The sequence below is a fragment of the Toxorhynchites rutilus genome, chromosome 2 (assembly GCF_029784135.1).
Source record: "Toxorhynchites rutilus septentrionalis strain SRP chromosome 2, ASM2978413v1, whole genome shotgun sequence".
Classification (NCBI taxonomy): domain Eukaryota; kingdom Metazoa; phylum Arthropoda; class Insecta; order Diptera; family Culicidae; genus Toxorhynchites; species Toxorhynchites rutilus.
In genome coordinates, this window is record NC_073745.1 from 311,340,238 (window position 1) to 311,353,322 (window position 13,085).

At 38.0% G+C, this 13,085-nt stretch overlaps 1 protein-coding gene across 8 annotated transcripts in view; it reads left to right on the top strand.

The window, feature by feature from the left end:
* The window catches only part of LOC129764585 (PDZ and LIM domain protein Zasp), a 117,804-nt gene that overhangs the window by 97,780 nt on the left and 6,939 nt on the right, over window positions 1-13,085 (top strand). For 3 of the 8 annotated variants that reach the window (XM_055763798.1, XM_055763797.1, XM_055763804.1), the window contains 4 exons: window positions 2,332-2,481; window positions 2,662-2,718; window positions 3,112-3,209; window positions 11,684-11,728. In XM_055763798.1, the coding sequence (XP_055619773.1) occupies window positions 2,332-2,481; window positions 2,662-2,718; window positions 3,112-3,209; window positions 11,684-11,728 (350 nt within the window). Of the gene's footprint in view, window positions 1-2,331; window positions 2,482-2,661; window positions 2,719-3,111; window positions 3,210-11,683; window positions 11,729-12,219; window positions 12,639-13,085 lie in introns of those variants that run through there. The other 5 variants (XM_055763799.1, XM_055763801.1, XM_055763800.1 and 2 more) reach the window with 5 other exon arrangements.

The following is a 13,085-nucleotide window of genomic DNA, read 5'->3' on the forward strand; positions in this document are numbered from 1 at the left end:
CCAGTCTAGATTAGCTTAGCTGTCATCCTTTGTGGAGAGAGTTTTCCTACCGTCATGCGAAACCGTACCACTGACAAAATTCCAGAACATTTATTATCTTGGTGAGCTTACGATAGCCTAGCTTGATGATTCCCCACACATTTGTGTAGCTCAGAACCTTAATGCAATGGCGTCAGTTTGATGCAATAATTACAATACCAGAGACATCAGCAAGTGAGTAATTTGGTCGCGTCCACAGCTCAATCCGAAACGAAAACATGTGATGACACAAACCAAGGAAGAACAAGCGTTATTCATTGCATAGAATACAGAACGATACTGAAAGTTTGCCTTCCTTCCTTGCTTGAGACTTTAAACTTCCTCAGTTCATTCGTCTCTAACCTTCATAAAGGCACTTGGAAAACTTTACATTATCCATCATATTACTCCTCCTCCCCCATTGCCGTGAGAAAGGCTTACTTTACGTCTTACGATTTCCCCTTCGTTGCTCGTCAATAAGTTGCTCGTTATTGACAGCTCTGTTCGGGAAACCACACAAATGGACAGAAGAAATGTATGAGGAAATTGGAATGCTTCCAATTTTCATGAATTTAAACCATATAGAGACTAGGGGATTGTAATGTATAGCATATCAAACAAATCATACGGAATTTCCGATTCGTTTGGTATATAAATCGCCAAAATTCGTTCGCGGCAAAATAGTTATTAACATTAACTTTATTTCATAAAAACGTGACCTGTTTTCTGATTTGGCACCCTTAATGAAAGACGTAGTGCTACGTCAAAATACGGCCCAATGGTTCCGCCCATATATGTAGTCTTTACGATTTTGCTGTCCTTATATTGCCTGTGTATGCTCATCACACTACTATAGATTAAATGATTCGCTCGCTAAGCCGACTATCACGACCTAGGACTGAGTGTGCGTAACACATTTTTCATAAAGAAGGAATTTTGATAATTAAATTCAATGATTTGTAAATCTGAGACGAATCAGGCCAGGGTGCAGAAAGTCCCAAAAATAAAGAATAAAGAAAATGATTTGTAAATGTCGAGTCTTTCAATAAGAGAATAGGAATACACGTCGAGATTATCTTGTATAGATGTGAAGGTCGACTCGTGGTTAGCCACCAAAACACCTCACTTCGTAAATGATGACCTGCACTCAGATATACAGAACTCGACAACCTTCAACTTATGTAAACATAACCAACTAAGCTAGTTTCATAACACGTGTCTGGAAGTGGTTATAACTGATCGGAATGCAATTAGGAATCCAGGCAATGTTTATCTTCGTTGCGAAAAACAAGCATATTTGAGAAAACGCCACGAGTTCTTCACCACAACAGTCCGCCAATATGCTATTCATCCCTCTTATGCTAATGAGTAGCCGAGAAGGTAAACAATATTTCGTTCACGGTTAACAGATGCTTAAAAGCGTAGTAAATTGCGTGAGCAGAAAAAGTGTTTCGTTACAAAGGCGAAAATGAGAATTTACGTCCTCGGAGGCGTCTTACGTGAAACGTAATTTGGTGTTAGATTCACGCAATGAGCGAGGCGACATTGACATAGATCATTTTAGACGTCGCTTGATTAATGTATAACATGCTCGCCACTCAATGCCAACAACGGGTTCAAAATGAAGATGGTTCTAATGGATACACATGCTCACGATGGGGTTGCCTTGTGACATGTTTTAATCTATATTTATGACGGTACAGTTGCAAATATAAATATTACTACAAAACAATCAAGATTGTCTATGAAAAGGGTGCTTCTGTGATGAATATACCTCCCATACACAATGTCAATAACATTGGTAAGATTAACTACCGATATCTGAAGTCCATTGAAACCTGCATTCATTAAAATCTTCACAAAATTTACCACATTCCATGAATCATAAAGCGCTTGCGTCAGTCGCTCAATGTTCTATTTTGGGAGCAAGAAAAAACATTACATAACGAAAAACGGTATCCAAAACAAACATTACGTCTTTCGCGAAAAATAAATCTGCCATACACAGCTTGCGATCACACCGAGGCCCGCCAGTAATAACTCTCGAAACTTCTGTCGCTGATCGTTGCAAATAGGCCTTCGGTGGTCATTGAAAAAAAAACAGCGAAAATAACATTTTATGTATGAAGAGTGGAAAAAAAACTACATCATCCCCAAGATTCGCTTGTTCCAAAATTAAACAAACAAATCACCACACCATCTCGGGAGAACTTCGTGGCCACCGAATCTCCATTGGGTGTGACTTACCGCGAGAACTGATGTGTGATATATATTTTTTGTGATTTTTGTGTTTTCTTAATTAATCCATTCCAGCCATACCGAACCACACCGCTAGTCCTACCCGGTGCCAAAGTACCGAAAATGGACGCTCTACCGACAGAATCCTACCTCAGACACCACCCAAATCCAGCAATGCGTGCTCCACCTGTTCACGACTACACAGACACACTGATGAGACAGAAGGTAATGTTTCGCAGCATTTGGCTCGGAAAAACTGCAATTGCCTGCAACTGAATACGAGAGAGCCCCGACCGAAGAGTAGACCAAATAATATTCTAAATATTTTCTTTTGATTTCTTTCGGCATTTTCACTTCTAAATTGTTGACTACTATATACCGCTCCGACTGCAAAACCATATCCAGGTCGCGGAAACAGTAATCCACCGTGTTGTAGGAGATGAGCCAGCCAACGGCCCAAAGGTTTTTAGGACCCATTTTATTTTGATTTTGTTGACTGTTGATTGCTTTCTTTTCCACTTTTTGCTCTACATTCAAGACAAAATATCGCTTTCCTCTTTCTATACATCTTCGCTTGAACTCAGAGACAAAATATCTACACGTGACAAAGAATTCGACAATCCACCGTATTACCTTCGTGGAATTCATTCATTTTTTTCAGTACACACCACTCGTTGCTTGTATTTCTAACGGTTTATGTTCTGTATCCCGGAATCACGTTATCTTCCTCTCTAGTCTTACACTATGACTATAATATTATCATTTTCAAGTATAATTAGTGTAATCAAAAATTTTTAATGCTTCTATTTTCTCTTTCATCTCTACCTGCTGCGAACAAACCCCGCCCGGCAACAGATTGTCCACAAGCAATTCAACTCCCCGATCGGATTGTACTCTGATAGCAACATTGAGAACACCATCAGACAAACCGCCCCCCAGACTCAGGCTGTGCCGTAAGTGATCATATTATCGTTTATTCATCTGTTTTCCCATCAATTCTAGCGACTGGATGAAGTTGATCAAATCAAATCGGTGTTGGGTTACGTTAAAAATAATTATATAACACAATGCAAGCATCATAAAATCATTGATGACAGAAGTTGTGCTCCCTTGGCCGAGTGGTTAGCGTCATAACTAACATGCCGGGTGTTCGGGTTCGATTCCCGTTCTGGTCGGGGGAATTTTTCGTCAAAGAAATTTCCTCCGACTTGCACTGTGATCACGCGTATTCTAGAGCTTGCCACTCAAAATGCATTCAAGGCGTGTTATTTGGCATAGAAATCTCAACTAAGTACTAATAAAAATGACGCAAGTAATACTACGTTGAGACGGCGAAGGTCCTCTAGGAACGTTAGTGCCATTGAAGAAGAAGAAGAAGAAGTTTACAAGTTATGATATTCGATACTTGCGTATTAACGCCACCGGAGTACAATTTTTATTATGAATTTATTTTTCCGTAATAAATTTTATTCTGATGTCAATGTAATGAGGGCGAATTCCCCATCTAACGAGGATAAGTGATGTTTCAAACTAACCGGCTAATCAGTGGAACCCTTGTTTTTGTGTGAGACCGCCGCCGCGGGTCGGTGGCCGACTCGGTTCGCTATCCTCGTTAGAGGGGGCTTTGCCCCCATTACATTGTCATCAGAATATATTTCATTACGAAAAAATAAATTCATAATAAAAATTGCGCTCCGGTAGCGTCAATACGTAAGTACCAAATATTCTTCCTATTCTGAAACCAGGTCAAAATATTTTGAAGCTTGCTGAATAAAAAAGTACACTGTGTGTCAATTAAGTTCCGGAACTCATACTACACCTCAACAACCAGGGATGCCAACTATGTAACAACCGGTATTACTCGAAAAGACATTTTTATGCGACAAAGACGTCATAACAAAACTTAACGTAAAACTTCAAATAAACAGAACGTTCGAATCAACATGATACATCAATCCGACATTCTAAGTCCCCTTTATGTACCTCAAAATACGCTTAAAATACGTCCAATTTCCATCTGTGGGGCGGCTTTGAAACTGTTTAAAGAAGCTCACTGCTGCCATCGCACCCGGCCTTGTTCTGAGCGAAGCATACTCTTCTCCTTTCGACAGCTTCAAACGGCTCTCCATTCCATTCCAACGTACCGCAGCAGATCTTCCAAGTATTTCCGCTGAGAGATACGAAACACTCCTGCTTCATATCACGATCGATGCGCATCCCTAAGAAGCTATTGATCTCACCCGCACCGATCATATTGAATACGGAATCAAGGCAAGGCCTCATTTCTACAACTGTTCATGTAGAGCACCTTCAAGCTGCACCATGAATATCTCCTCCTGCCGTGTTGAAATCCGTTTGGTGGATCATGATCACTAACACCATCCCCAGAGTATCAAGCTTGGTTACAGGAGAATACGTTACAAATACCAAGAGCCTATTTCTTCGTCCATAGGTTGTTTTCTTCTACACCAGTCGTCCGCAGCTGAGCCTGCACATCTTGCATATACTTCAAAGAACTCAAAGCGTATACCGCGTATTCAGATGCCTCACTCTTGATTCTAGGAATGAGGGTGTCTCCCCCTCTGTGGCGTTATTTCTTAGGCAATCATCCTCATCCGATTCATGTTGTTCATCAAACCTTCCAAATTCTTTATCACACTCTGAATCGCTTCCGTCCGACTATTTAACAGATGCTGGTGATGGTAACATAAATATGTCACGCAATCGGTTCTTCTCAACATCCATACGGTAACCGTTGAGAGCGTATCAGACGAAAACACCTTTACATGCTTCCGAATTCATCTTCTTGTGTAGCTCCTCCAACACATCAACGAATACGACACATTCGAAGGTTTGAGATATCCGGCTATCGTTCCTCCACAACTGATAGGGAGTCACCCCGTTAACAATCGCACTGTATGAGCTTCCGTTGACCAAGTATGCCACTGTCTGGTGCCCAAAATTCGTTTGAACTCAGCATGAATTGCGTCCACTCCACAAGTCACGGTTCATCTGCTCGCTGACTCCGCTCTATTGGCGTCTAAACCTCCAGTCATTTAATATTTGGACGCACTGCGGCGCTCTCAGCGGTCGAATATAGAATCTGGTCGTTTTGACAGCAGTTTGTCCTGGCCGAAGGATAAATTTATTAGCTTCATGGATCACGTAGAAGACTGGCTATTCTTCAGGAATCCTTATACTAGCAGAATGATCGGAAATAATGATGAAAAAGAACAATCTCGATTTATGGCTGTTTTATCGTAATGTACGGCCCAAATAAACTAGTTGTATTCGATACCGATTGCCCGTAAATGGATCACCAGGATCCAGTAAACCATCCATCTTTTAGACCCACCAGATGTAGAATGTGAACTTCGAACAATGAGTTTTCACTTGCACTTTCAATTTAAACAAAAAATTAAATCGTTTTCAAATGCTACTCCATTTCTGAAATCCTGACACACTGAAAATCAAGATTTTTTTTCAACTCAAAGTACTTAGAACCGAGTATTACAAGTAGATGACTTATCTTCAGAATCCGTTAAAAAAGCAGTCATAAATCAATTCAAGAAGCGTCCAACAATCAAACAAAACAATACTCGATATAAAACAGAACAATGCAGATAGGGGTAGTGGGGGCAAATTGGTCATGGGGGGCAAAGTGGTCACCTGCTTGTTTGGTAGTATAACTATTGACTATATATACCGTATTGATAGTCACCTAATGTTTGAAGAATTTAATGACTTTTGAGTCACTCTGTACTTCAGTAGAGCTGTCGCATGTCAAAATATAAATAAAAACAGAAATTTCTCTCTCGATAGCCATTCGGCCGTAGTTCTGTGCGCATGGTATCTAAGGAATTTCTCGTGAAATTTAGTTTATTCAATCTGATATATTGGACAAATCATCAGTTTGGACGACTGTTCACATATTTTAGGAGAGGTGAACAGATGTTTCGTTTAATCTCAGTGATTAATTAGCATAGAAATTCTTTTGATGTTTGGGGGCAAAGTGGTCATAGGAGAATATCGACTTACAATGTTCTGTTTACTAAAGCTGATATACCGTATCTCATTCTGCTCTTGAAGAGGATCCTTTTGTGGCTTTAACCCTGAATAAATATGCACCTCCAACTAAACCAAGCCTCATTATGCGGAATGTTGTTTGTTTCATACTATGTTTTTGTATGCATGAGAAAATTCGAATTGAGACTCTAGGTGAATAGGCCAAACTTATTTCATATATGTACCTACTATATCAAATATGATTTGAACAAATTTGGACGAAAAAATCGCATAAATCTATCCTATTTAGCTTGATATGTGCGGGTGACCACTTTACCTCTAAGCAAAAATAATGTTCGATTTTTCACCTTTTTTTCTAATGATGAAAAGCGCACTATTTTGAATTTTTATAATAAAAGTTGTTTGCTATCATGAACAACAATGAGTTGAACTATAATATTCTTCGAAAAACGGGAATTGAAGCGGTATGTAGACGCTGAAAATGGGCATATTCCTTAGGATGACCACTATGCTATGAAAATTTTACAGTACTGTTCACATAAAATCCGTACGGAAGAAATCACTTATATGTTGGGTATAGTATGACAGACGAAAAGGGTTGATCAATTAAAACAAAGATTTCTATTGCATTTTCATAGAAAAATATCATTGAATTATTTATTTTCATTCCTGACATAACTGCTTATGATACCCGTTATCAAACGTTGCAAACCTGTAGTTTCAATCGTTTTTGAAAGTTTGAAAGTGTTGTTTGTTTGACTTCGCTGAATTTAGAAAAAAAATAGTGGAAGTAGCACTGTTAATAATTCTCCAACTCGTTTTTGGACTCCTTGTTTTTGGACTGCGGCTTCCTTGCTTCCAGTCAATTAATGTGAGCTTACGTTAGAAGCCACACCAGATTCAGTATGTTGAATGAACACAATTTTTCAATGGGAAGCAATACAATTAACCAATATTATTCGAACCCTGCTCCATCAAAACAAATTGTAGAAAAGTATTTTTACAGAAAACGCGGCCATATAAACACCGATGATCGACCGAATTCCACAGTTATTCCACTAAATGAAAATGGGTGGGTTATATCTATGATATAACCGCAAGTTTGACGTGGGACTACCATTGGCTGAATAACTGGTGAGCGGTGTCGAATTAATACGTTTAAACAGAGCTCTGAAGGAAAAACGATCGTGATGAGAAAATAGACACCACAAAATAATTTAACAGCACGACAACGTCAGACCGCATGTTCTTGGATCTTTCAAGAATTCTCTCAAACAAATTAAGGTGAAGGTGGAAGCTAACCACAAATGGCTGCCCCAATGACGCTCATTTCTTTCATCTCCCATCCTCACCCCTCGCCCGAAAATCAATAATTTTGCGAAACAGTGTAAAGAAAATGATCGTTTTCGCACACTTCCCATCGAGTAATATCAACCAAACTCTAATCGATTACTCACAAGATATTACATTTTCATCTGCTGTCGCACTGTATAGTGAGAAAACGTCGGAAAACTCGAGCTAGTGCTCTGAAGGTTAAATTTTCATTTTTCAATTTTCGGCAATGGTATTGTTTGTATTGGTGAAAGCATAGTTATTTTTTCAACACTGATGCCAGACAACATCATCGAAACAGCTATAAAAATCAATAAAATGTTATTCCTGAGTCATAGCGTTTCATGTCATGAAAATCAATAGAATGAAATTGTGTTTATATCAATACAATTATTATGTTTGCGTTTAATGGGTCTATAATGTAAGTTCTAGCTACTTTAACATTGGTTAAGCAAATTGTATTGCGAAGCTCGGAACACTGCCACGGATGCCTATGCTTTCAAAAACAGTAAACGGAAAAGTATCACATTCCATCAAAATGCCTCGCCAACGAAGAGAAGAGTTAAGGCTCTACAACGTGAATATGTGAAAACAATACGATCAACGAAGGAAAATATTAAGGAATTATCAACATCGAATTACTATGCGAAAGAACTTGTTAATACCAAAAGAGCCCCAATTCGCACGTGTTATAAATTTGCTTATGTTACGCTCGCGTATAATCAGAATTTTACTTCATATGCAAATACACCTTCCATATATATTTATATTTGCAATTGTTCATCGGAACATATCGTTCATACATTTTACTTTAGTATTGAATTGTTATTTCTTTCAAATGTGTTCAAAGTAGGATTGGGCGATCTCGGATCGATTCTTAGAAGATCGATCTTTTCCATTCCGATTTCCGATTTTTAGGATCGATCTTTTGTACTCAATAAAATCGAGAAAATCGATTTTTCTTGCTTTCGATCTTTTCGATCTTTCTGTAAATTTGTTTTTCAGTATACATCGATTTTTTATCTCATAAAATGTCACCTAACATTTTTTTGAACATAATATCAACATTTGGATTGCTTCTTCTACGATTTACTTCTGTTCAAATGCTGACAGAGACGGAACTAGTGGCAGCTACTGAGGGGATGAACTGTAAACGATTGCGTATAGGATCACTGAACCTGATGTTGGCATCAATTACAGGCGAAAGATTGTTTTCTGGATCCGGCGCCAAAATCAAGAATCGGCATCGACTAAATGACAAATGTATGACACGATTGGCTCTTATTGTCAGCTGAGTTTTGGGCGGTTGTTGAATTCCTAATAATGTTATGCTTTTCCAATTATTTTTTATTTAATGAAACGACTACCTGACAGCACAATATGAAAGCCTTGTGGCTATGGCCTTCATGCTGAGAAACAAAACAAAATGCTTTTGATATTAAAATATGAAATTTGTATTCCCTGTTCAAAGAAAAGACGACATTCATATAGAACAAGCATATTCGAAAAAAAGCTTTAAATTTTTCGAAAATCGATTCGGTAAAGATCGATTCAGCAAAGATCGATTCTTTAGTACCGATTAAATCAGTGGATCGATCCTTAAGCCGTTTGGAAAATCGATTCGATAAGATCGATCTTTTTATGAAGATCGCCCAATCCTAGTTCAAAGACTCGTGTCAATGAAATGGTCTGATAAGTGAATTGATCTATTTACGTGTGCTTTGCTCTTCTTTCACAAACACTATTACCCAATTTTTACACGTGGTTTTACCTATACTACTACAATGGCTTCCTTCCACCTTCATCTTAACTGGAGGATCTACCTCACCGATCGTATTCTCCAGATATCCTGAAAGTGACTCCCTCAGATAACTGTTGTTTTGGTCCATGGTATTAGTCCTTTCTAAAGAGCAGTTCTGGTCTCATAAAGAAATCAAAACGTGTTTTGATAACTAGATCGCTTCCGACGAAGCACAGTTCGGATATAGTAGCAGTGAGTCTTATGTTTCAAATTAATTCCTTTTATAAAAAAAAATCTTTAAAATCATACTTGTACACCTAATTGTCAAACTATTGTTTTTACGGCGGCCACTACAAAATGGCGGATTACATATTTTCTCCGAACCCCATCAATATGGGTATCAAATGAAAGAGCTTGACTAGTAGAATACAGTTATTTATGAAAATTGCAAATCCAAGATGGCGGCCACTACAAAATGGCAGATTACATATTTTCTCAGAACCCCATCAATATGGTTATCAAATGAAAGAGCTTGACTAGTAGAATACAGTTATTTATGAAAAATGCAAATCTAAGATGGCGGCCACTACAAAATGGCGGATTACATATTTTCTCAGATCAATATGGGTATCAAATGAAAGGGCTTGACTAGTAGAACACAGTTATTAATGAAAAATGCAAATCCATCACGAAATGGTGCCATTATTTTTTTCAAAGCTCCATCAATATTGATATCAAATGAAAGTGCTCAACTGGTAGAACACAGTAGATGATGAAAAATCCAAATCCTAAAGGACCACAGTTCCTAAATAAACAATTACTTTTTAATGGTTTCATTCAGCTTGCCCTGTTTGTATGTATGTTTGAGTATTTGTAGGGCTGTCCCGCATTAATAGAAAATTGACCCCGTTCCTGTTGAATGATTGATCGGAAATTTGGAACTTACCTACCTTGGAATTCTACTGTCATTATAAAACTACGTATTCCATGATCTTGGAAAATTCAATTTGGCCACCGCTAAAAAATGGCTGAATGGCTTGACTTGGAGAATGTTCATAGTATGTACAACATAAATTCGAAAAGGTCGCAGCCACAAAATGGTCGACTATGTATTTTTTGCAATCCTCTCAATATTGGTAACAAATAAAATTATTTGACTAACAGAATACAGTACATCAGCAAAACATTCCAAAAAAAGTTAGGTTAGAAATAAAAATAAAAAAAAACATTTTTTAATGGTTTTAATGTAGAGAAGTATACTGATGATACAGATGATTTACTAAAAACTAGAAATACCGATATTGAGGGATTGCAAAAAATACATAGTCGACCATCAAGTGGCGGCGACCTTTTTGAATTTATGTTGTTTATTATGTTTTGCGTTCTCAAAGTCAAGTCATTCAGCCATTTTTTAGCGACGGCCAAATTGAATTTTTCAAGATCATGGAATACGTAGTTTTATAATGACAGTAGAATTAAAGGTATCTTCCAAATTTCAGATGAATCAGCCAACAGGAACGGATTCAATTTTCTATTAATGTGGGACAATCCTACAATCATTCAATACATAAACAACTATGTTCTACTAGTCAATCCTTTTCATTTGATACCCACATTGAAGCGGTTCTGATAAAATATGTGATCCGCCATTTTGTAGCGGCCGTCATCTTGGATTGTCAAGATCATGGAATGCGCAGTTTTATAGTGACACCAGAGATAAAGATGTGTTCCAAATTTCAGATCAAACGGTCAATAGGAAGGGGGTGAAATTTCTATTAATATGGTAAAGCGCTACATACAAAGTTACAAAGTTACAAAGTCACAAACATACAAACGGGTCAACCTAGATAAAACCGGTTAATAAATTAGTGCAAATCATAATTATTTTATGTTCACCGAGAGAAAATTCGTTTTTTTATGTCTCGATTATCCGGAATGAAAGAAAAAATCAATACTCAATGTTGGTGCTCATGATTGTATAGACATTGAGCAGTGTAACTGGTATTCGTCTCTACCAATTGGTAGAAAACGGTTATCTTTTTAGCAAGCTGTACAGTTTGAATACTGAATTTTTTCTCAAATTCCTGGATTCTCAGTGCCGAAATCAGAGTTGAGAGTCAATTTAAAAAATTGCACTATAGAAACAAATGATTTGATCAACTTCTCCAGCGTATATCACAGCAGAAACGTTTTCTTGTTAAATCAGAAGAATCATCTTGGAATATGATTTAACAAAGAAACTTTTAAATCTCATAACTCGTACCCATCGATATATTTTAACCAATGAACTCACCTCAAATTTATGAATTTTTGTATACACACAATCAGATCAAACGGATTCACAAGCCGCCATAGGCCCACCAAAATTGAAGGGTAATTGTAGAAAACAAAAAACTTAAGCAGTAGTGAAACGCAAGAACCTTTACAAGCTAACGATGCGTTTCATTGCTGTTTCCATTCTTGATGCGATTGCGATAATTAGTTGATGTTGATGTGATGGCTGGCATCTGTAAAAGCTTCTCTAACATCCCAACGCAGACGATCAACTGTACATATTACTATCGGAAACTGACTTACAGTTCGATTTTGGAAATTGAATCATCATTCCTCCAACGGTACCTGGGTGTATCGCAGGGCCTTCTTGCGTTCATATTAGGTGCACCCGAATAACACATGTACACATGAAAACACACTTTTTTCTCAAATTACCAGAATGAAGCGGCTTTCAATGTTGTAGATTGTTCAAATCGTAGCTAAAATATATATCGGCAAAAATTTATAAACTCACACACCATCGTTCCCCACCAACAATGCCAACATATCGTCCCACCGCAAAGCGATCATTGCTGCACTGTTAATATTAGAATTTTCATTGATCTTTCTTTCCTGAAACAAAAACAACAAATTCTGGAGGAGCAACGACGGCTAGCTCAGGAAAATCAGCTCAAGCAAAAATATCCGTTCCAATCGTACGCGTCATCGTCATCGCTTCATTCATCCGCCTCCGGTCACTCATCGCCATCACCATATGCTCAGCAGCAGTATCAGCAGCATCCACAGCAACTGCAACCGCAACAACGACAGGGCCAGCAACCAACGCTAAGCAGCCCACCGCCCATCCCGCCACTTCCTGGCAATTACTATCAGCCGCAGCAGCATCCACACAACTACTAACGGCTTCGGCAGTTAATTGAATCATTGTTACACACCACCTATTGAACACACACACACATCTGCTTCCACTAATCCAATGCTTTCTAACTAATGAGAATTTCCCTTTTTCTAACGATTGCTATTCTAGTGTACATTCACAACAATAAGCGATGTTTATCCCCACTTTGAAAACACACAGAATTGAACACGGAGAGACGTTAAAATGGGAAGCTGAAAAAGACTCACGCGGTGACTAGAGACATATCAAATTATCAATACGGAATATTACGGACTAATTTTATAAGCGCTAAATTATACCCAACTTGCCCGTGTGTTGTGTTATGTTGTGTGAAAATATAATTGTTTTGCTTTTTTTTTTATAGTTGTTTTCTTGGTACATGTTTAGAATATGAGTTTTAGTTATAGTTAAAAATTGTTATAATCTGAAAAATCCAACGGAGAGAACTTATTTCTTTGGTATCAGCCTAAATTATTCCTCCCTAAGTTCTGCTCTGACCCCATAACAAGTTATTCAACCAAAATATTGTGCCACCAAACATCCGCACGTGACTCGGCG